At 54.9% G+C, this 24482-nt stretch overlaps 1 protein-coding gene across 5 annotated transcripts; it reads left to right on the forward strand.

The window, feature by feature from the left end:
* The first annotated feature begins 3382 nt into the window (after positions 1-3382).
* NBL1 (NBL1, DAN family BMP antagonist) lies at positions 3383-18671 on the forward strand. Of its 5 annotated transcripts, none has more exons than XM_012440042.2 (4): positions 3383-3477; positions 15289-15477; positions 15601-15712; positions 17102-18671. In XM_012440042.2, the coding sequence occupies exons 1-4, from the start codon at positions 3392-3394 to the stop codon at positions 17363-17365; spliced, it is 651 nt and encodes a 216-aa protein (XP_012295465.1). In that variant the 5' UTR covers positions 3383-3391; the 3' UTR covers positions 17366-18671. The 5 variants fall into 5 exon arrangements, with proteins under 5 accessions (XP_012295465.1, XP_064219447.1, XP_012295466.1 ...); XM_064363377.1 differs by lacking the exon at positions 3383-3477 and adding an exon at positions 4406-4542; XM_012440043.3 differs by lacking the exon at positions 3383-3477 and adding an exon at positions 5920-6160.
* The last annotated feature ends 5811 nt before the right edge of the window (positions 18672-24482 follow it).

Below are 24482 nucleotides of genomic sequence, written 5' to 3' on the forward strand. Positions count from 1 at the left end.
TGAAATAGCTTTTATTTTATGGAGCACGTGCTGTTTTCCAGGAACTGTGCCGAGCGCTTTATGTCCATTTATCTTCTTGAATCCTGGCTCCTTCTCATTATAATCTCCCCTTAAATGTCACCTTGTTGCAATGTTTTCCTGCGGCTTCTCAGTAAGTTCGTACCCCCACCACATCGCCCACTCTGACTTAGTTCCTTCATAACACTTGTTCTCCTTTTTTCTTTTAAATTATTATTATTATTTTTCAAGATGGAATCTCATTCCATTGCCCAGGCTGGAGTGCTCTGGGGTGATCTCAGTTCACTGCAACCTCTGCCTCCCAGGTTCAAGCGATTCTCCTGCCTCACCCTCCTGAGTAGCTGGGATTACAAGCATGCGCCACCATGCCTGGCTAATTTTGTATTTTTAGTAGAGACAGGGTTTCTCCATGTTGGTCAGACTGGTCTTGAACTCCTGACCTCAGGTGATCCACCCGCCTTGGCCTCCCAAGGTGCTGGGATTACAGGCGTGAGCCACTGCACCTGGCTCTTTTAAATAAATATTAAACAACTGAACCTGGAACCTTTGTGACACATTGATTATGTGAGGTCCACTCATCTGTTTATTACACAATCTGCCTCCCTGTGGCAGAACGTAAACTCTTTGGAGGCTGGGACCTTATTGGTCTAGTCTATTGAGTCCTCAATACCTCTGTGCATGTCTGGCACATCATAGGAACAATAAATATTTGTTGGATAAATGAATGAATCCAGACAACAAATCTAATCTCTGGGAGTACACAGAACTACTAACTGCCTTTCATAGATAAGGAAACCAAGGCCCAGGTGTGAAACAACTTTCTCAGGGTCAGAGGGCGATGCAGCAAAAATTTAAACCCTGGGCCTCCCCTGATGAGTCTGAATGGCTCCTCCCAGCTCCAAACCTGGAAGTGTGAATGCTCTTGTCTATCGTAAAAAGAGAGGGACTGTGTAGCAACCCTCTGATTCAATGGGCTGGACTGGGAAGGCAGGCCTTTTGCTGATTTTTATTCTCTTGCTCCAGCGAGAGTGCAGAGGTTTGGACCCCTGTCGAGGCCAGACTGACAGGATTAGAGGAAACAGCTGGCCTGAGCCCATACCCTGCAAGAGGGAGCTCGCATTCATGGACTCTGGGAGACAGCAGCTCCCCACCACTCAGTCACATTCCAGGTCGGTCATTTTCCTGAGCCCAGATGTTTGCTAATGAGCGGGGGAGAGGGGCTTTCAGCCCTGAGCCCCAGCTCTGGGCCCCACGTTACCTCGGCCCCAAGAGGCTGGCCCAGGGCCAGGAGGCTCTGGCCTCGGGCCCATGCCCTGTGCCAGCCAGGCCTGTAGGGGCAGCTGGAACACTACTGCCAACCAGGTGCATCTGCTGGAGCTGGGAGACTCTGACATGACAGCTTCTGCCTTTCCTGCTGGGGCCCCACCACCCTGGATCTCATCATCAGAGCAACATCCCGGCTGCAGCCTGATAGGGAGATGCACTGAGGCAGCCGAGAGGGTAGAGGGAGTGTGGTGGGCACAGAAACATGGACTTTGGTGTTGACAGGTCTGGGCTCAAGTCCAGGCTTTGTCAATCACTAGCAATGTGGTCTTGAGCAGGTCATGACACTTTCTGGTGCCTTGATTTTTCTCACCTGTAAAATGGGAACAATGATGGGACTGTGGTAGGGATTAGAGATGAAGCAGATGGAGTGCCCAGTCTCATGCCTGGCACAAAATGTAGCTAAGGATAGATATTATTACCAAGTGACCTGCCAGGCCCCCTGCCCACACGGTAGCTTTCTTGTAGTTATCAGTCATCAGCAGACAGATGGTCAACTCCAAGCCCTCTGTCCCTGATTAGGGGGTTGTTGTTGTTCTTGAATGTCCCCGTGTTTGAGAGATGGTGGGCTGCCCTGTGGAGGGCACTGGCTGGAAGTTGCGGCTTCTACTCCTGGCTCTGTGTGTAATCTGACAAGCTCATCAGGCTCTACAATTAGCTTTCTGCAATGTGGGAGTGGATTCTTACAAGATATAGAACTCCACTTTCCATACTGCTCAGGGTATGCATGAAAGATGGTGGTGGTAAGCTTTGGCTGCAAAACGGTAAATATTTCCTGCATGCCTACTGTGTACAGTGCAGTGAGGCTGGTTTCTGCAGTACATGGTACATGGTTATCCAACAGACATTAGCTGGCATGGCCTCCTACTGTGTGACTTTAGGTGAGTTACTTAACCTCTCTCTAGACCTTCTTTTTTTTCACTTTTTTTTTTTTTGAGACAAGGCCTTGCTGGAGTGACAAGTTCATTAGGCTCCACAATTAGCTTTCTGTAACATCACCCAGGCTGGAGTACAGTGGCACAATCATAGCTCACTGCAGCTTCAAACTCTTGGGCTCAAGTGATCTTCCTGCCTCGGGATTTTTTTTCACTTTTATTATTTATTTTATTTATTTATTTATTTTTGAGACAGAGTCTCACTCTGTTGCCCAGACTGGAGTGCAGTGGTGCCATCTCAGCTCATTGCAACCTCCGCCTCCCGGGTTCAAGTGATTCTCCTGCCTCAGCCTCCAAAGTAGCTGGGACTACAGGCACACGCCACCACGCCTGGCTAATTTTTGTATTTTTAGTAGAGACAGGGTTTCACCATATTGGCCAGGCTGGTCTCAAACTCCTGACCCCAAATGATCCTCTTCACTCGCCCTCCCAAAGTGCTGGATTACAGGCATGAGCCACCGCACCCAGCACTTTTAAAATAAGAGACAATACTTACCTCATAGGTTTATTATGAGAGTGGTAAGTGCTGGCAATGGGATGAGGCACATGGTAAGGTGCTCAACACATGTGAGCTGTTATAACGGTTATAGTTACCATTAAGGGAAGACCTATCTGTGCTACATCAGTGGGGGATAATAATTACTTTATTCGCTGGGCATGGTGGCTTGAACCATTGCATTTCAGGCAGGGTGACAAGAGCAAAACTGTGTCATAATAATAGTAACGTCATTCAACCAAATACATTGTACATCTCACCTGGCCTGCCCATAAGCACTGGAGACACTGAAATAAACACATGATTCCTGTCCTCAAGGTCTAATGGAGGAAAGAGATGTACACAGCTATTCTAGAGGGAAACTGACATGAACAGAAGTTCCTATCCCATGCTCCAGGATCACACTGGAGGAGGGAGATGCTCGCAGGTCTTGGGAAGGTTTTCCAATCTGGTGCTGGAAAAAACATTTGCCAGGAGTCGAAAGGAGGGGAAGGGAATTCCGGGAAGAGGGAAGGGTGCAGGCAACAGCCAGGAGGCACAGATGCAGGCTGGTGTGGAGGGTGCGGGCAGGCTGGAGTACACCAGGGAGTTCCCAGCAGGCCACTAGGAGCCACACAGGATGCTCGGCAACCACATGAGTCAGATGACCAGGGCTGCGTCCATCTGGAAGTTTCCAGCTAAGGTGGGTAAAGCACATGGATACAGGTAACTATGCTGTAAAGCAAAATCCCCGAGTCGCACAATCGTGTCCCACGTAGTGTCCCTGGGCCACCACTTTTCAGTAGCAAGTTATTTTCTCACCCCATTGTTAAGCACACAGAGTAGAGAAGGTGTCGCTGCAACCCACCCAAGTGCCCACTGATTGGATGGGAACCCCTGAGGTGAGGCTGGACGCTGGGGCCAGGCGCTCCACTCTTCCCAGGACCCAGAGAAGTGAGTCCATTTGCTGCCGTTCTAGTTCCTAATAGTCCCTGGGGCTCCTCGGGATGCTTAAGCCAAGTGCCTGGAGCCGATTGGAGGTCGAGAGCGACACTAGGATGACACTGGGCAAAGCCAAGCGACCCAGGCTACCAACAGCACGGACTTGAACCGGGTCGCAAGCCGGAGTGGACGGGATGGGGTGCACCACAGAACTGCGGAGTGAGGACGGACTCCCGGTGCCGGGACGCGGCGGGCTGGAGCGCCCCACTCTCGGGGCAATTCTGCAGTGCCCGGTGGCCACAGAAAGGACACTTTCCATCTTTGTCACCCCGAGGCATGGCACGGCGTGACAGCCCAGGCTCGGGAAAAGTCGGGCGGAGAGAGTGGAAGCGCAAAGAAACCCAGGGAGGGCGCTTTAGAACGGGCCGGGGCGCCCGGCGGGCTGCCCTGGCCCTCGGGCGCCGGTCAGGCGTCCCGGCAGCCCCACGCGCCGTCGGAGCATGCCGAAGCCCGGCCCGGGGCGGGCAGGCGGGCAGCGAGAGGGCCCGGAGCCCCGGCACCCGCTCCTGCGCACCCGGAGGGAGAGGCCGCGCGCACCCGCCCGCTCTTTCTGCGCGCGGCCCTCCCCGCTGCCCCCGCCCTCGCGCCCTGTTTGGAGGGAGCCACCCTGACGTCGGAGCCGCTCCCCCGCGCCGCGCGCCAGCCCGGGGCCGCAGACGGCGCGCAGCGCAGCCCAGCCGAGCCTCGCGGGGCCGCCCCCAGCCCTGCCGGCCGCCTCGCCGAGCCTCCCGGGGCGCCCGGGCCCGCGACCCCCGCACCCAGCTCCGCAGTACCCGGCGGGCGCGCGCGGTAAGTCCCGCCCGGGCCGGCACGCGGGCACCCGGCTTCCAGAGGCTTCGGCGGCGGGGGCAGCACCGCGCCCCCGGCCCAGAGCTGCAGCCCCGGGCGCGTCCAGCGGCCGCGGGCAACGGGCGGAGGCACCGCCGCCGAGCCCGGGAGCCCTGGGGGGGCCGGCGGACGCCTCGGGACGCCGGCTCTGGGGACGTGGGCGCGGCACAGGGTGGCCGGGGGGCACTGCCGCGCCCGGAGCCCGTCCCCAGACTCGCCCCGTGGTTCCGTTGCTCTCTCGGAGTTTCCGTGGTCGGGAGAGAGAAGGAGCGAGGGAGGGAGATGCGTGGCCGGGCAGGGGCCGGGGTTCGGCCCCTGGGCTCGCGTGTCCCCCGGCCGTGCCCGGGCCTCGCCGCGCCGCGCCTCTCGGCTCTGGACGTTTCCGCCTCCCGCGGCCCCCTCGGCTTCGGTCCCTACGTCCGTGTGTCTGTTTCTCCGTCGCTCCGTTTCCGCCGCTCACTCTCCCCGGGTCTGCCCGTCTCTTTCCGTTCCCCGCCCGCCTGCCTCCGTGTTCGGCTGCCCGCGTTTGTGTCTCTGCCTCTCGCTTTTCTCTCCCTCTCTCTTGTCTCTGTGCTGTCCTCTGTGGGGTTCTCGCCGTGTGTCTGCGCGTCTCCCTGACCCCCCGCCCTCGATCCAGACAATCCCCCCAGTGTCGGAGGCTCGCCCTCCCCCAGCGGGGTTCACGAATAGTTTCCTAGACCGGGTGCGCCAAGCCCTCCCCCTGCCTCCCGCCGGCCCCGGGGCCTGGCCCGGGTCATCTCCCTGGAATTGAGTCTGGGGCAGGGAGAGCCAGCCTTTCCCGGGGCTCAGTTTCCTTTAAGAATTCCACCCCCGCGAGGTCGGCTGGACGACAGGCCCTGCTTCGGGCCACCTGCCCGGCCCGTTCCCAGGGCGGGGCGATTCTGATCTTTTACAAGCAGCGGCAGAGGGGGCAGCCGCCTGCCTTGGCGTGGCCAGGGGTTGGCGGGCATCAAGGGAGAAGGCCACACTTCCAGGCTTTCAGAGGCCCTCGCTCCCCCAGCTGGACTCCACCAGCCTGTTACTGCGGGCACCCCGGGAAAACAGAGGTCAGGGCTGGAGGCCAAAGACCGGACGCTGGCGGGGAATGGAGGAGGGGAAGCAATTTGTCAACAAGGAGCCCCTCACCCTTTGTTACTGCGGAATGGGGCCTCCCGAGACTCCCCCAGATGCTGGGGCTGTTTGGGCGTGGTTTGCCTTGAGTTGGGGCCAAAGAAAAGGCGAGGCTGCCGCGTTTCCTCGGTGACCCCCACCCCTCTCCACCCACCCCTGCAAGCTGGACTTCTCTCTCCTGGGGCCTGTGTTTTGGAGGGGTGGACAGGGTGTTCTGCCTTGGCCAGGGATATGGCCTCAATATTTTAAAGTGAAATTTCAGGCTGAGTTTAGCTGCTTCCCCCCACCCCCAACCCCAAGGGTCGGAGGCTGGCGGAACGGGCAGGGTTGATGGTGAGGTCTGTAGTGGGACTTCTGCTGAGCAGATGTGCAGCCCGGCCCTGCAGCAGCTCATTAGTATGGATTTGTTTTGGAGACTGTTTTTGGTCTGCGGGCAGGAGGGTCTGCGGTAAGGAGGGCCACGGCCTGGGTTGGGGGGCTGGCACAGAGGTGGCCAGGGCTGGAAGGTGTAGGCAGGCCTGGTTGGCATGGGCTCAGCCCTGTGTGTCCACCCCCTGGATAGCTGATTCATGCTCTGCCTGGCCAGAGCCTCCCCAGTGCTGAAGGAAGGAAGGAAGCCACCCTGCAGTGAGATGGGGTCGTGGAATCACAGTGGCCTTAAGCAGTATGCTGGAGCCAGGCTCCTCCCTGGGGGATCTGCTGAAATGGGCGTTCCCAGGCCAGGCTGCCCATTTTACGGTTGCAAACATGAAGCTTAGGGAGGGGAAGCAAAGGGTCAGTGGCCTGAGCTATAACCATTGGACTTTCCTGACTCCAGGCACACAGAGAGCCAATGTATGAGCTTTGGCCAGAATGCATCCTCAAACCCCAGCGTGAGCCCAGGAAATCCCGTCCGGCTGACCAGAGCCAGGGTCCTACCTGAGTGAGCAGGGAGCCCAGATGTGACACTGCCTTGCACCTTCACAGAGGAACATTTTCAGTTGCACCATTCAAGGAAGTCCCTGTGCTCATTCCAAGACCTGGAGCGATCGCTCTGCCCTTGCCAAGCCCCAAGCCTAGGGCTGCAGCCCAGCCGCCCTCCACACCCTCTGCGCCCAGCAGCACGCTCAGCTTGGTGGCAGGGCAGAGCCTGTTTTCTTCAAGTTGGATTCTGGAGGAGGCTGGTGTCTCCAGGACCCTGTCTTAGAGGCTGAGTGGGATCTTCCTCCCAGTTTCTGCCCTGGCAGGGAATCATGTTGGGCAGCCCTTGACATTTTCTAAAATCCATTCCCAGCCGTCATCCCACTTGCTTGAGTTTCACCTTGAGATTTTCCCTAAATCCAGTTTCACTGGAGCAGATGCAGCCCAGACTGAAATAGCCTCAGGACCCACCCAGGATCCTGTGGGAGTGAAGGGCAGAAGGGAGCAGGCAGAGGCCCAGGGAGGGTAAGAAGCCAGGGAGGGTAAGAGACCCAAGCTAGCACTGAAGGTGACGTGGACTGAGAAATTAACTATGATGGACCATCTCTCCAGAGGTTTCCATGTATTCTTCAGTTTAATTTTCACAGCTGTCCTGTGAGCTGGATATTAGCACTATCCCCACTTTGCAGATGAGGAAACTGAAGTACAGAAAGGTTAAAATGGGGCCAGGTGATCCCAGTGCTTTGGAACGCTGAAGTGGGAGTTCAAGACCAGCCTGGGCAACAAAGGGAGACCTTGTCTCTACAAAAAATACCAAAAATTAGCTAGGTATGGTGGTGTGCACCTGTAGTACCCAGCTACTTGGGAGGCTGAGGTGGGAGGATTGCTTGAGCCCCAGAGTTTGAGGCTGCAGTGAGCTATGATGGTGACACCACATTCCATCCTGGGCAGCAGAGTGACATCCTGTTATAAACAAAAACATAAAAATAAAGAGAAAGAGTAGGATGACTGAGCTAAGATTTGAAGCCGAGTCTGTCATAATTGTGGAGAATGGAGGAGGAGGACCAGACCTTGCCCTTGGTGTGGGGGGAGAGGAGAGGTAGGAGAGGCAGGGAAGGGGAGCATCTGGTGTGAAAGCCACCAGCCACAAAGGCTGCATGCTCGTGTGTGTGCGGAGCGCAGTGTCACCTGAATGCTGAGCCCACAGGTAGTATCGTCCATCCCCATCAGCTGGGGCCAAGTGTGGGAAGGTTCCCAGAGGAGGTTCTGGAAGCAGGAGGTGAAGATGGGGAGGGAGAGAGCCCGCCTTCCCACCACGGATTCGCCAGGCCTGCCCTCCATGGCTCTGCACCGAGTGATTGCTGGAACGGGTAACAGGAAAGGCCTGGTGTGTGTGTGTGTGTGTGTGTGTGTGTGCGCGCGCGCGCGCGCGCGCATGCGCGCACGTAAGAGAAAGAGAGCAGGTACTTGTGCAGATGTGCATTTTTTGTACATATATAGGCACGCTTATATATGCATGTGTGTGTGTTGTGTTTTCATAGGGGCACAGGTGGTTTGGGGTATGCCTGCTTTTGAGTGTGTGTGTGGGTGTGGGGTGAGTGGATGTATTCTACCTTGAAAATTCTGGTATATCTGGCCTTGAGCGACCCTGAATATTCAGACTTAACCCAAAAGAGGAATTGGGGAGGATGGTTCACTTGTTATACCAAAGCTGATCCGCTCTACAAAGGGTTTTGCGGTGGGCAGGAGTCAGGAGGAGGTGTTCCTTGAAATCTAGGCTGCTCTTGTGTATTTAGGGGGCATTTCGGATGCCTTTCCAGGTCCTAGAATCCAGGCAGTGGCCTGGGGGGGTGCCAGCAGCAGTGTTGTTAATCAAGGCCCCTTTCCTGGGGGCTGGGAGGCTGTCGCTCCTGGCCTGGCTGGGTCTTGGAGTCCCGTGGTGAGCACATTCAGGCACCCAGGCCATGCCTTAGACGTGGGGGGTCACACGAGGAGGACCGGGTCTGGCGTCTTCAGTTTTGGCAGGCATTTCCGAAAAGGGGCTCTGCAGGCCTGACCCCGAAGCTGGCCTTGCTGGGGGACCCTCTGGACCAAGGCTTCCAGGAAAGCAACTAGGGTAGGGCTGCTGTGTTTGTTCTCTGCCCTCTTCCGCAGAGTGGGAGCTACGGGTGGGTCACTTCCTGGACCTGTGCCTCAGTTTCCACAGTGCCAAAATGGGTCTGCTGATGTCGCCTCCCAGGGAACTTCCTTTCTGTGTGGGCGGCAGCTCAGAATGTACCAGGCATTTGCAGGGGGCTGCCGAGGAAGGTGGGGTTGGGAAGAAGGCACTCACCTGTGCTAAGGACACCTCCTTTAAAGCCCCACAGCGCCCCTGGGAGGAGGGATAGTGTCACACATACCTTTACCAGGGCTTCAAGAGCCGGGGTCGGTCATGGCCACCAGATGGTCGGCTAGGGAGTCAGGAGTGGGCTTTGAATTCTGGTCTATGGAGCCCCCAAGCTTCCAGCCCAGGCAGTGGCTGAACGCCAGGACGCTAACAAGAATGAGAGGCACAGTCAGCTGGGGCAGTGGCACGAGCGCCAGGCCTCATCCTGACTCCAGATTCCATCCTTTCTTGCTTCTTTCTCTTCTGTCAACCTTTTCACCTGCAAAGGTGGCTGGGGGTTAACCTGCTACTGTCCAGGTTCAAATCCCGATTCTTCTGTTTCCTAACAGTATAAGTCCAAGCAGATTTCTTAGCCTCTCTGTGCTTCAGTTTCTGCATCTAAAAATGGAGGAAAGAATAGGATTAGGCGGTTGTTGAAGGACAGAATAAATTAATATCCGGGCCAGGTGTGGTGGCTCACACCTGTAATCCCAGCACTTTGGGAGGCCGAGGCGGGCTGATCACCTGAGGTCAGGAGTTCAAGATCAGCCTGACCAACATGGTGAAACCCCGTCTCTACTAAAAATACAAACTTAGCTGGGCGTGGTGGCACATGCCTGTAATCCCAGCTACTCGGGAGGCTGAGGCAGGAGAATCGTTTAAACCCGGGAGGCAGAGGTTGCTGTGAGCCAACATTGTGCCATTGCCCTCCAGCCTGGGCAACAAGAGCAATACTCCGTCTCAAAAAACAAAAAATTCATATCCAATCACACACCGCATAATGATGAACCACATACACGATAGTGCTGCCATAAAATTATTATTATTATTATTTTGAGATGGAGTCTCACTCTGTCCCCAGGCTGGAGTGCAGTGGTACCTGCAGCTGGGACTACAGGCATGCACCACCACACCTGGTTAGTTTTTGTATTTTTAGTAGAGACAGGGTTTCACCATGTTGGCCAGGTTGATCTTGAACTCCTGACCTCGAGTGATCTGTCCACCTTGACCTCCCAAAATGTTGGGATTACAGGCCTGAGCCACTGCACCTGGCCTCCCATGGGATTATAATACCATATTTTTACTACACCTTTTCTTTCTTTCTTTCGTAATTGTACCATGAAAGATGGCACGATCCTGGCTCACTGCAGCCTCAACCTCCCAGGCCATAGTGATCCTCTTACCTCAGCCTCCCAAGTAGCTGGGACCACCGGCACACGCCAGTACACTTGGCTAGTTTTTTAATTTTTATAGAGATGGGATCGCCTTTTGTCGCCCAGGCTAGTCTCGAACTCCTGAGCTCAAGCAATTCTCCCACCTTGGCCTCCCAAAGTGCTGGGATTATAGGTGTGAGACACCATGCTTAGCCTACTATACGTTTTCTGTGTTCAGATGTCACTCACCATTGTGTTACAGTGGCCTGCAGTGTTCAGTACAGTCACAGGTGGCCTGCAGTGTTCAGTACAGTCACATGTGGTCCAGGTTTGTAGCCTAGGAGCAATAGGCTATGCCAAATAGCCTAGGTGTGTGGTAGGCTGGACTCTTCAGGTTTGAGTTCACTCTGTGATGTTCACAGACTGGCAAAATCACCTCATGGTACATTTCTCAGAGCGCATCCCCATGGGTGAGTGACGCATGATTGTAATTGCACTTATATTTAATTCAGAACTAAGAATCTCTGCCCTCCTCCTGAGAGCCATCTCTGACTGCCCCGACTCAAAACAACTGCCTCCTGTTTACCCGCATCCCTGGACCTCCCCTCAGGGGAGTATCCGGGTGGGCATAGGGTCTGGGGCCTCAGCTCCCTGCCCTCACTGTTGCCTCTCTCCCTGCCCTCCTAGAAGTGACCCCTGCCCTCCTAGAAGTGAGTGAGTGAGTGTGGAACTGAACAGCCCAGGGCAGGGCATTGCTTTGCCTGACTTGCCGGGGGCCTTGGGACAGCTCCCTTGAGAGCAGGGGGACTTGGCCTGGGAGGTCTCCAGCTTCCCTTCCCGCCCTTGCTTTTGGGGAGTCCCATGACTTGCTGTGTGACCTTCAGGGTGGGAGGAAGGGTTGAGAATCTGGGCGAGGCTCTCAAGGCTCAGGAAGGAAAGTATGATGGCTGCTTAAAAAAAAAATAGCTGAGTTGCTGCTTGAAAAAACAAAAAACCATCAACCAACAAAAAAGAAAACCTGCTAGCTAAGAGCCCACCCCACCGGTGGGGGGCAGCCTGGGCTCTTCGGGACTGGGCAGGCGGGCGGGAGGAGGTAGCTGTGTCTGGATGGCAGCCGTGTGTGGGAGAGACTTCACCTGGCATCCTCGCTGTCTGTTCCAGCCCAGCCTTGGCTCTGATACTGGCCCAGCCTTTCCTGTGATCCTCTGGGGGTTAGAGAGCTGACCTTAGTGGGTGCCTCCTTGATGCTGAATACCTTCATTTACTCCTCCCAGTGCTTCTCCAGGGAAGGCACAATGCTCCCCATATTAGGGTTGAGAAAGGTTGGTTCTGAGGAGTGAACTTATTTCTGGGAGTCACACAGCTCCTAAGGTGAGGGGCTGCAGTTCAAATATTGGGGACTGCAGGGTCCACGCTTCTGGGAGGGGTGCCCGTGGAGAATGCTGGAGCTCCACGCTGCTGGCCCAGGGAGGCCGTGGCCCCAGGACCCTGCCAGTGCCTGTTGGGTTGGGTTACAGCACCCCTCTGTGGGCACAGCTGGCCCTGTAGTGAACTCAGTTGTGCACTGGCAAGGGTGGAAGGTAAGGAGGGACCTTCCGCCTTAGTTTATCTCATTTCTCCTAACCTCTGCCCCAGCCTGACCCTGATAACCAGTTCCTGATCTCTGGGCCTCCTCCCAAATGTCCCCATTACTTCGTCTCCCAGTAAGCCTTCATCAGCCTCAGCTGCAATCTCAACACTCGCTTCAGCCTGGTCCTGACCCACAGCCTCAGTTGTGACCTCTCCTAATTCCATCTCTGAGTGCTCATCCCAGCCTCCCTCCCTCTGTCGGACCCTCCCTCCCTGCCTTCCTCCCTTCCTTTCTCTTTTCTTTCCTATCCTTTTTTTTCCCCTTTCCCTTTCCACAGGTTCTTGCTCTGTCACCCGGCCTGGAGTGCAGGGGCACAGTCATGGCTCACTGCAGCCTCACGCTCCTGGTCTCAAGCCATCCTCTCGTCTCAGCCCCCTACATAGCTGGACTACAGGTGCACATCACAATGCCTGGCTATTTTATTTTTTTTAGAGACCAAGTCTTACTTTGCTGCCCAGGCTAGTCTTGAACTCCTGAGCTCAAGCAATCCTCCTGTTTTGGCCTCCCAAAGTGTTGGAATTACAGGTGTGAGCCACCACGCCTGGCCCAGGCTACTTTCATTACAACCCCAGTCTCAATTCCACATCCACATCACTTCCTGCCCCAGGCACTTCCTTGCCCCCTGTGACCTGTTGTTCCTGAGGAAGCAAGGTGGGGTCAGATACAGGAGGACAAGAGTCTCTGGACCTCTCCAAGGGCCTAGGGGGCCAGTCCAGCCCAGAGAGGGCCCAGGGAGTCCTGGCCTTAAATGGACCTGCAAGGCCCTTCAGGTATGCTGTGGGCAGACCCTGACTCAGGACTCAGGAAGCCTCCTGCATGCCAGGCTTGTTGAAAAACTCATCAGGTTGCCAGTTAGTAAGGAATCCATTCTGTTTTGTTAGGATGTGGTTGTACTGGAAACATGGGCTTTGTCAGTGAGACCGGAAATGCGTGGGTGAGAGCCTTGTGACAGGAACTTATCTGGGATGGTGTGGCGGGGGCAGCCTGTCCAACCTCACTTCCAGCTGCCCTTCCTCCCCAGGGGGCTGGGAGTGGGGCTCATCCCAGCATTGGGGTCCCCTGAGATGAAGACCTACAGGAGAGGGACAGGAGCTGGGGGAGCATGCTGGATGGGGAGCAGAGTGCCAGGGGGGTGGTCACAGCCCTGCAGAAGCCGTGCCCAGCCAGCCCTCCTTGAGACCCCCACTCCCCAGACACTTTATAAGGTACTTGGCTCTGGGCCAGGCGCAGTGGCTCACACTTGTAATCCCAGCACTTTCGGAGGCCGAGGTGGGCAGATCACTTGAGGTCAAGAGTTCCAGATCAGCCTGGCCAACATGGCGAAACCCCGTATTTACTAAAAATACAAAAGTTAGCTGGATGTGGTGGTGAGTGCCTGTAATTCCAGCTACTCTGGGGGCTGAGGCAGCAGAATCGCTTGCACCTGGAGGCGGAGTTTGCGGTGAGCCTAGATCACATCACTGCACCCCAGCCTGGGTAACAGAGTGAGACTCTGTCTCAAAAGAATAGATGAATAAATAAAAATAAAATCATAAATTACCTGGCTCTGCCATCCCCACGGTCCATGGTAGGATTGTCCTAAATGGGATGCCCAGTCCCAAGCCACCTGACTCCTGGTGCTGGGCTTTTATGGAGCCAGTGGGACCAGGACCTGTCCCTCCTGATTCAGCCTTATCTTTTACAGGGACTGTCCCAAAATAAAGAATCCTTGACTGAGTGCAGAGCTGCTGCGGAAGCCTGATCAAAATGCAGACTCCTCCCCACCCTAGAACTTTTACTCCAGGAGTCCCCAGGGAATTCTCATCATTTGTCATGTTTGGGAACCATGGGGCTGGGTCACTGCACTCACTTTAAGGTTGTGGGGAAACAGGCCTGAGTGTCCCGGTCACAGGCACATGTGGATACATGCCCCTTCTCCACTGTCCTGTCCTCTGTGGGTTTGGGGGTCTCCTCGAAGAAGGCACTACCCTCATCTCTGAATCTCTCTGAAGCCTCCCTCCTCTGTGCTTTTTGCAGTGGGTGAAACTCACTGGCATGTGTCTCCTACAAGCAGAATCCTTTGACACACACTGCCCTGCAGCACCACCTTTTGGCAGATCCTGGTATTGTTTTAGTATCTCACTCCATCCTGTAGCGGGGCAATTTGCAAATAGCCAAGTGCTTGGCTTTGATTGGCTCCCGCTTGACTCCGGATGGGGCTGTGGGTAGTGATCTGTGTGGACTTGTGGATTCGAGTTTCTGGTGAGGCATCTTAGAAAGGAATACTGGCCGGGCGCGGTGGCTCATGCCTGTAATCCCAGCACTTTGGGAGGCCGAGGCGGGCAGATCACGAGGTCAAGAGATTGAGACCATCCTGGCCAACATGGTGAAACCCCGTCTCTACTAAAAATACAAAAATTAGCTGGGCATGGTGGCATGTGCCTGTAGTCCCAGCTACTAGGGAGGCTGAGGCAGGAGAATTGCTTGAACCTGGGAGGTGGAGGTTGCAGTGAGCCGAGATTGTGCCACTGCACTCTAGCCTGGCACCTGTCGACAGAGTGAGACTCTGTCTCAAAAAAAAAAAAAAAAAAAGAAAGAAAGCAATACTGTCTGGTTCAGGGTCAGTCTTTTTGCCTGAGGTCTGGCCAGCCAGGGTGGCCCACGAAGTCACTGCAGGCCAGGTGTGGTGGCTCACGCCTGTAGTCCCAGCACTTTGGAAGGCTGAGGCAGGAAGATCACTCGAGCCCCAGGAGTTTGAGACCAGCCTGGGCAACATGGTGAAACCTGTCTTTACAAAAATTAGCCAGGCATGGTGGCGGACACCTGTAGTCCCAGCTACTCGGGAGGCTGAGTTGGGAGCATCACCTGAGCCAGGGAAGTCGATGCTGCAGTGAGCTGTGATCATGCCACTGCACTCCAGCCTGGGTGACTGAGTGAGATATTTTCTCAAAAAACAAAAACAAAAATCACAGCAACGCGAAGGTTAAGGCTAACTTTTCAAACATCAGAATTCTGACAGCTGTTGCAGTGGCTTTCCAGGAGACATGGTGTGTGGCCAGCTCCTCGAGGGCGGTGTGGACGACTCTGTGCATTTTCCTGGATGACCCACAGGGTCAAAGGGAGAAGGGCAGCAGTTGTTCAACACTTGACACGTGCTTGAACACTTCGTGACTGCACTCCTTCGCCATGCAGTGGCACCATCTCCCCTGTTTAGATGAAGAAACCAAGGCACCGAGATAAAAAGTAACTTGCTCAAGGCAACACAGGAAGTTATAAAACCAACCAACACATACGGAATGTGCATATCTGCTAGGCTGATTTAATATCTCATTTGACCTTCCAGATACCCATCTGATGTACGTACTACTCCCAGCTCCAGCTGTGGGATTCAGAGTGGAGAAATAACTTGTCCAAAGTTGCACTTGGTTAGCAAGTAGGAGGGCTGGGGTTGTGCCGTTGAGTCAGATGCCAGCGCCCATGCTGTAACACCACTGCCCAGCCCCCCCGGGCCCTGCTGTGCCTCACCTGGCACCTGTGCTCTGTTCCAGGGCTCTGGAGGCCACGGGCATGATGCTTCGGGTCCTGGTGGGGGCTGTCCTCCCTGCCATGCTGCTGGCTGCCCCACCGCCCATCAACAAGCTGGCACTATTCCCGGACAAGAGTGCCTGGTGTGAAGCCAAGAACATCACCCAGATTGTGGGACACAGCGGCTGTGAGGCCAAGTCCATCCAGAACAGGTGGGACCCAAGGGGTGGGTGGGGGGGGTGCGGATCGGGGCCCAAGGAGGGAGAAAGAGGGACCAGGGCTGCCCATCCCTGCCTCCCCAACAGTGACACGCATGGTGCCCTCTCCTCCCACAGGGCGTGCCTAGGACAGTGCTTCAGCTACAGCGTCCCCAACACCTTCCCACAGTCCACAGAGTCCCTGGTTCACTGTGACTCCTGCATGCCAGCCCAGTCCATGTGGGAGATTGTGAGTACTGCCGGCATGCCCCATCCAGCCTCGGCCCAGAGCCCGCCCTGGCCTTGGCCTTTCTCCCCCAGCCTCCTGCATTCCAGCAGGTGGCCACAGCGGCGTAGCAAGGCCCCACTGTGTGCAGGGTAAAGGGCTGGGAATACAGATGTGGGCCCCCCACAGGATGGCTCAGAAGTCTGACACCAACTTGTACAGGACAGGGATCTTCCCGAAGCTCCATTCTGATGCCTCTCATGGGCTGAAGTCATTTCAAGGGCTTCCCGTTGTTACAGGATGAGACCAAAGTCTTTGCCCTGCCCCAAGAGCGTGGCGTGGCCTGGCTCAGTGGCCTTTCCAGCCTCCTCCTGCTTCCCACCCTCCTCACTAGCTTGGCACTTGACACAGCTGCCTCCGTTCAGTCACTCGTACCACAAGGCCCTTGCCCCTGTCCTTTACCCTGCTTGGAACACCTTCTTCCCCTCCTTACCTAGTTCACTTCTGTTCATTCTTCTGCTCTTGTCCTAAGCAGCATCTCCTCAGGGCCCCTTTCCAGGCCCCCTGACTGGGTCACACCCCTGCACCGTTGGCTCTCAGAGCACAGCGTGCCTCCGCTTCAAGCACCTGTCACACCTGCAGTCTTCCACCTGCGTCCGGGTGATCTTGACAGGTCTCTTTCCCCCACTAGACTCTGATTTCCTTGGGGGAAGTGTGTCTTTGTGTCCTCAGAGCTGGCACAGGGTAGGCGCTCTGAGGAAGGGAGGGAGGAAGAGAAGAAAGGAGGGAGAAGGAAAGAAGGTCCTTAGATGGGTGATGATGGGGCAGAGTAAGAGGCAGATGGGGTTCCTGCAGGGCGAGCCTCAGCTGGGCCGGGGCTTTGGGGTGGGGCTCTTTTGAGGAGGTAAAGTCTGAGCTCAGATTCAAAGGCACAGTTGGGGGCAAGTGGTAGTGGGGTGGGTTGGGGAACCTTCCAGGCAAAGGAACAGCATGTGCAAAGCCCTGAGGCAGAGCTAAAGCACAGAATGGTTGAGAGTGGCACAGGGTCAGGGGTAGGGAGGCCAGCCAGCCAGCAGCACCTGAAGGCCCTGGGTGGCCTTAGTGAGGGTCAGGGTTTGTCTCCAAGTGCAGGAGGATGGGGACAGTGAGGGGATTTTAGCAGGGGTGGGCCACACTGGATTTCCCTGTGGCTGCTGGTGGGGAATGGGTGGGGAGGTAGCAGGTCTGGTGTGAGGAGACAACTCTGGTGGCTTGTGCATGGGTTGAATTTCCCCCTCCCCATGGGACCCTGGAGCTAACTGGGGCATCACAGGTGGGCTCTGGGGTTCTTGGTCCCATGAGGAAGTATAATCCTAGGGGCTTCCTCCCCAGGCCTTTGGAAGCATCCCTGCCCTTCTCTCTTTCCCTCTGCAGGTGACGCTGGAGTGCCCGGGCCACGAGGAGGTGCCCAGGGTGGACAAGCTGGTGGAGAAGATCCTGCACTGTAGCTGCCAGGCCTGCGGCAAGGAGCCCAGTCACGAGGGGCTGAGTGTCTATGTGCAGGGCGAGGATGGGCTGGGCTCCCAGCCCGGTGCCCACCCTCACCCCCATCCCCACCCCCACCCTGGCGGGCAGACCCCTGAGCCCGAGGACCCCCCTGGGGCCCCCCACACGGAGGAAGAGGGGGCTGAGGACTGAGACCCCCCCGACTCTTCCTCCCCTCTCATCCCCCTGTGGAGTATTGGGTCTCACCCTCCGGGGAGGAGTTGGGGGAGAGGCTGAAACCCCCCTTTGGCACTGGATGGACTTGGATTCAGACTCGGACTTGGAATGCTGCCCGGTTGCCATGGAGATCTGAAGGGGAGGGGTTGGAGGCAAGCTGCACAATTTAATATATTCAAGAGTTGGGGGAGGAAGCAGAGGTCTTCAGGGCTCTTTTTTGGGGGTGTCTCTTCCTGTCTGACTTCTAGAGATGAACCTGTGGGAGAGGGAGGAAGTTGGCTGAGCCGCTGAGTCAGGGGGAAGGCCATCCAAGATGGCGTGAACCAGGCTAAGGTGCGTGGGGGTGCAGATGGTCCTGCTGAGGTTTGGGGCTTAGGGTGACCATCTTGCAAGCCTCAGCCTTGAGGGAGGGGCTGGGCTAGAAAGACCGCTGGCAGAAACAGGAGGCTCCGGCCCCACAGGCTTCCCCCAAGGCCCCTCACCCCACTCCCCATCCCCAGAGAAGCACTGCCCCAATGGCACTGAAGTGGCCTTGCCTCAGCGCGGGGGTTTGGGAGTCAGGCCTGGGCAGGACCCTGCTGACTTACGGTGCTGGAGCTGGGCGCCAGGCTCTCTGGGCCTTTCTCTGGCTTCCTTGGCTTGCCTGGTGGGGGAGGGGGAGGAGAGGAAGGAGGAGAGGGAGGAGTCTTCCAAGGCCAGAGGGAGGGTGACAACCCCCCAGACAATCCCTGAAGATGAGCATCCCCCTCCTCTCCCTGTTAGAAACGTTAGTGCACCCCCACTGTCTCCCAAGTTCTAGGGCCCCCAGAAAGCTGCTGGAGTGGGCCCCCCTCTCCCAGGGATGTTCTTTCTAAATATCCGATGGGTATGGGAGTGAGGGGTTACCTCCCTTGCCCCAAGGTTCCAGAGGCCTTGGGTAGGATGGGCTTGGGCTGAGCCTCGAGACTCCAGGACGAGGATGACGTCCGGCTTGTGTGGACGGCCAGGGTTCACTCGGGCTCTCTCTAGCTCCCCAGTTCTGCCCGCCTCCTCCCTCCCAGCTGCACTTTAACCCTAGATGGATGGGGACCTGGGGGGAGGGGCAGGGCAGGCAGGCCATGAAGAAAGCCCCTCTGTGCCCAGAACTGCCTGCGTCTGCTCTTCTGTGCCAGCCCACCGCCTCCTGCCTGGGGTGTCCCGGCCCTCCTGGCTGTTGCAACTCGGGCTTCCGGAGCTTGTCACCATTGGACAGTCTCCCTGACGGACCCTCAGTCTTCTCATGAATAAATTCCTTCAACGCCTGTGTTCTCCTCCTTATTGACTGGCTCTGCCGATGCAGGTTCTCTGCAAGTGCTGGCCGCGAGGCCCGGGGGAGCGGGGCCTGGGCTCAGGCAGGGGATGCTGAGCAGACCTGCCAGCCCCTGCCCAGCACCACCGTCTCTGCATCCTGGTGGCCCTGTCGCCGTCCTGCCGTGTGCACCCTGGCTCCTGATCCTCCATCTCCTCGGCTCCCACCGCTTTCCTTGGGTGCCAGTTTCTGGCCTCACATACACCTTGGGTGGGCCTCCAGAACTGGACTTCATGGATTTTGACCTGTCTCCTGGGCTTGCCTCGTGCCATCTCTCTTCACCCACACAATGGCGTAGCATCAGCCCTCTCCTGGGCTTGGCCTGCCTGGGCCCCGGGAGATGGGGAAATGGGCAAAAGTATTGGTTACAGGGCCGGGCGCGGTGGCTCACGTCTGTAATCTCAGCACTTTGGGAGGCCGAGGCGGGTGGATCACGAGGTCAGGAGTTTAAGACCAGCCTGGCCAACATGGTGAAACCCTGTCTTTAAAAAAAAAATTTTTTTTAAGATAAAAAAAGAAGCATTGGTTACAAATTAATATATAAGGCTGGTTCCTGTGCTGGGTCCTCACCCAGTCCAACCACCTCCCAGTGATGTGGATATTGTCCTCATTTTATAGATCGGGCATCTGAGGTGCAGGCGCTGGCAATTTTCCCAGGGTCATGTGTTGAAGAAATGTCACCAACAGGACTTGAACCCAGGCATCGGTCGAGGGCCCACAGCAAGCTTGGGGATGCCAGCACTCATTTATCATTCAGCAAGTCCATAGTAGTACATTTCACATTTGTTTATTATTTTTTTTTTTGAGACAGAGTCTCGCTCGAGTGCAGTGGCTCACTGCAACCTCTGCCTCCCGTGCTCAAGCGATTCTCCTGCCTCAGCATTCAAATAGCTGGGATTACAGGCACCTGCCACCAGGCCCAGCTAATTTTTGTATTTTTAGTAGACACAGGGTTTCACCATGTTGGCCAGGCTGCTCTCAAACTCCTGTTCTCATGTGATCTGTCCACCTCGGCCTCCCAAAGTGCTGGGATTACACCACCCCCGGCCCTCATTTGTTCTACAGGGTGGGAAACGAGGGCTCTGGAAGCACAGGTGACTCGCATAAGCTCACAGTTCCCTTGATTCCTGGCCTCACACCTGCACACCTAATGGCAGCACAGTCTTGGGCAGGACCTGCCTCTATCCTGTGTCTGGAACAAAGCTGGGTATACATTCATAGGCACATAAAGAAATAAAGGCTGGGCGCAGGGGCTCATGCCTGTAATGCGAGCACTTTGAGAGGCCGATGCAGTAGTATTGCCTTAGCAACAAAAAGTGAGATCCTGTCTCTATAAAAAATAAAAAAATAAATAAAAATAAAAATAAAAAAATTAGCCAGGTGTGGTGGCACATGTCTGCAGTCCCAGCTACATGGGAAGTTGAGGTGGGAAGATTGCATGATCCCTGGAGGTTGAGGCTGCAGTGAGTCATGTTCATGTCACTGCACTCTAGCCTGGGTAATAGAGTGAGACCCTGCCCAAAAAAAAAGGAAAGGAAAGGAAGGGGCAGGGGAAGGGAAAGAAGGGAGGGGCAGGAGGGGAGGGAAGGGAAGGGCAACTTATAAGGGTCTGTTGGAAATAAAGCAGGAAGGTGGTTTGGTCTGGCTGGTGCAGCCGGGAACGCCAGCCAAAGTTCAGACTTCATTCTCTTTGCATCGAGACACCCTAGAGGTGTCTGTGCAAAGCTGGGTTTCAAGAGACTAAGCCGGGTTGAAGGAGGGAGATGCTGAGGCCATCAGGTGACTGCAAGCGTGCAGGCGGGAGAGGATGGGGCCGGTTAGGTCGGGAAGTGGGGTTCGAGAGATGGGGCTGTGAGAGGCTCTGCTGATTGGATGTGGGAACCCAGTGAGAGGGAGGAGCGTGGCTTGAGAGACAGCAATTGAGAAGCATCCCTAGGTGTGCCAGCTTTCGGGGTTGGAGGGAATTGCATCTTCCCCCAGTGAGGGGGAACCAAGTCTTTCCAAGGGATTAGCACTGATACCAGCGCAGATAGCAACGCAGACCCTTCTCTTTCCACTTTCTTTGCCTGTATGGAGCCAGCTTTCAGCTGGTTTTCTTCCTCTGCTCCCAGCCTTTGAGGAGATCGAGTCTGCTTGGGTTCAAATCCCAGCTGGACCACTTCCTGACTACAGACTTGAGCAAGTCACATAAGATCTCCGAGGCTCAGGTTTCCTATGTGCAAAATGGGGAATAATAGTCATACCTACCTCACTCTTAGGGTCGCAGTGAGCATTACATGAGTCAACACACATGCAGAGCTTGGAACACACCTGGCCTTAGTAAGACCTCAGTGCATGTCAGCTGTTACTAAAACTGAGAATGAATGATTGGCCCATGCTGCAGGAGGTCATAGTGATAGTTTTGTACATTTATTCATTCATTGAACAGATATTTATTGAGAGCCTAATATATGCCAGAGATCCAGCTGTGAACTGGACAGACAGATCCCTGCCTTCAGGGAGTTTATCCAGTTGGTCATTGCCTTCTGGCATAGAGCAGCTTTGGTCAGGCCAGGCAACTTCCTTGGGGCCTTGATTTCTCCCTCTGTGTCATGAGGAGCTTGCCCCAGTTCTCTGTGTACTGACAGGCATGGAAGTCTGCAGCTGATGACTCCCTAAAACTCAGCTGTTCCATAGTGACACCTGCTATCTCCTCTGGGCAGGAACCCCTCCTGGCTAGAAGCAATCAAGCAAAAGCTGAGGAATCTTGAAAGTCCCTCTTGGTCAGGCGCAGTGGCTCATGTCTGTAATCCCAGCACTTTGGGAGGCTGAGGCAGGCGGATCATGAGGTCAGAAGTTCAAGACCAGCCTGGCTAACACGGTGAAACCCTGTCTCTACGAAAAATACAAAAAAAATTTAGCAGGGCATGGTGGCAAGCGTCTGTATTCCCAGCTACTCTGGAGGCTGAGGCAGGAGAATCGCTTGAACCCTGGAGGTGGAGGTTGCAGTGAGCCAAGATCACACCACTGCACTCCAGCCTGGGTGACAGAGTGAGACTCTGTCTTAAAAATAAGAAAGAAAAAAAAAAAGTCCATCTTTACCCTGAAATGTTAAGAGGTCTAGGACTTCATTATTTCATGACCCAAATGACAGTTATAGGAGCACACACATGAAGCGTTTGTAAAGGTCTCAGCCAGGTGTGGGGCTCATACCTGTAACTCTAGTGCTTTGAGAGGCTGAGGCAGGAGCATCACAGGATCACTTGAAGCCAGGAGTTTGAGACCAGCCTGGGCAATACCAGAAGACCTCGTCTCTACAAACACTTAAAAAACGTAGCTGAGTGTGGTAGTGCACACCTCTAGTCCTAGCTACTTGGGGAAGATAGCTTGAACAGAGGAGCTCGGGGTTAAAGTGAGCTATGATAGCATCACTGCCTCCAATCTGGGCCACAGAGCGAGACTCTTGTCATTAAAAAAGAAAAACAAAAAAAATTTCAAGTTCAAGATAATAAGAGTATGGCCACAAGGTGGCACCATGACCCTGGCCCAATCTTAAAATTAAAATTTTAAATGAAGCCGGGCGCGGTGGCTCATACCTGTAATCCCAGCACTTTGGGAGTTGGAGGTGGGTGGATCACGAGGTCAGGAGATCGAGACCAGCCTGGCCAAGATGGTGAAAGCTTGTCTCTACTAAAAATACAAAAATTAGCTGGGCGCGGTGGCATGCGCCTGTAATCCCAGCTACTTGGGAGGCTGAGGCAGGAGAATCGCTTGAACCCAGGAGGCGGAGGTTACAGTGAGCCGAGATTGTCCCATTGCACTCCAGCCTGGGTGACAGAGTGAGATGCCATCTCAAAAAAAAAATTTTTTTTTAAATGTTAGTACCACCATATTATAATAAACATCAGTGGATCCATCACCCAGAATGAACAAATGTTAAAGTTATTGCAGGGGCCGGGCGCGGTGGCTCACGCCTGTAAATCCAGCACTTTGGGAGGCCGAGGTGGGTGGATCACGAGGTCAAGAGATTGAGACCATCCTGGTCAACATGGTGAAACCCCATCTCTACTAAAAATACAAAAGTTTAGCTGGGCATGGTGGCGCGTGCCTGTAATCCCAGCTACTCGGGAGGCTGAGGCAGGAGAATTGCCTGAACCCAGGAGGCGGAGGTTGCGGTGAGCTGAGATTGCGCCATTGCACTCCAGCCTGGGTAACAAGAGCGAAACTCTGTCTCAAAAAAAAAAAAAAAAAGTTATTGCTAGGTTTTCTTTAGTTGTTTGTCTGTTTGAGATGGGTTCTCACTGTCACCCAGGTTGAAGTTCAGTGGCTATTCACAGGTGTGATCATAGCTCACTGCAGTCTTGAACTCTTGGGCTCAAGCAATCCTCCCACCTAAGTCTCACAAGTAGCCAAAACTAGAGTCGTGCACAACCACGCTTGGCTAATCTTTAAGTCTTTTTAAAAAATAAAAGATACCAAGTATTGTGGGAAAAGTGAAAGCAGAAAGACTAATATTCTAAGCACTACATACATATTTTTACAAAGCAAACATTTATCAGGCAAAACTGTTTACTCATCCCAGTTACATCTCCACTGCCTTGGTTTAATAGCAGCAGAGTTTAAGAGGCTTTGCACAACCTCACAAGTGGCAGACTCTGGATGATGAACTCAGGTTGCTGAACTCCAAAATTCTTCCACACAGCACCTCTCAGGGTTACAGTTGTCCATGTCAGGAATCCCTGGGCTTAAGGAGTAAGCACAGAGCCGAATGTATTATCATTGTACAGATGGGAACACTAAGGCCAAGAGCTAGCGCTTTGTTTGTTTTTGTTTTTGAGAAGAAGTTTCGCTCTTTTTGCCGAGGCTGGAGTGCAGTGGCAAGATCTCGGCTCACTGCAACCTCCGTCTCCTGGGTTCAAGTGATTCTCCTGCCTCAGCCTCCTGAGTAGCTGGGATTACTCCACTACACCTGGCTAATTTTGTATTTTAGTAGAAACAGGGTTTCACCATGTTGGCCAGGCTGGTCTTGAACTCCTGACCTCAGGTGATCCCCAAAGTGCTGGGATTACAGGCGTGAGCCACCACGCCTGGCTACCTAGCGTTAACGTAGTACCAAAGACACAGATTACATCAGTGTCATTTCATCCCCTCAGCAACTCTGTGAGGTGGGTGCCGTATTGTTCTGCTAACTATTGCAGAAGAGTAAACTGTGACTTGAAGAGATGGAGCCACTGGCCCTGGATCCCAGAGCTGGGATGGAGCTGGGATCCCAAGCCAGGTCTTTCTGACTCTCCGCCCAGGCTTGGTGTACTACGTCCTGTTCCTTGGGGTCATGGCAGAACGGTGCAGTGTGGTGGCAAGGAGGAAGGACAGGCCCCCTCTATCTGCTTAAAAGATGTGTCTGCAAGCAAGACTGAGGCTCTGAGCACCAAACAGCAGCTTAGAGTTGTCGGGGTGGGGGGGTGGTGGTGGCATGCTGGAGGCTGTGAGGTGCCTGTGAGGAGGTTCTTGACCACCTGTAATGGGTCCTCATTGCCATGGGCATTGAGCAGATCTGGGTTTCGGTTCCCACTTCACCACTTGTTGCTGGTAATCTGGGGCAAGGCCCTTGGCCTCTGTGAACCCCAGTTTTTTTTTTTTTTTTTGAGACAGAGTCTCACTCTGTTGTCCAGGCTGGAGTGCAGTGGCACAATCTCGGCTCACTGCAACCTCTGCCTCCCAGGTTCAAGCAATTCTCATGCCTCAGCCTCCGGAGTAGCTAGGATTACAGGCTTATGCCACCACTCC

The sequence above is a fragment of the Aotus nancymaae genome, unplaced genomic scaffold (assembly GCF_030222135.1).
Source record: "Aotus nancymaae isolate 86718 unplaced genomic scaffold, 86718_ANA_hifiasm-v0.15.2.pri h1tg000053l, whole genome shotgun sequence".
Lineage (NCBI taxonomy): Eukaryota > Metazoa > Chordata > Mammalia > Primates > Aotidae > Aotus > Aotus nancymaae.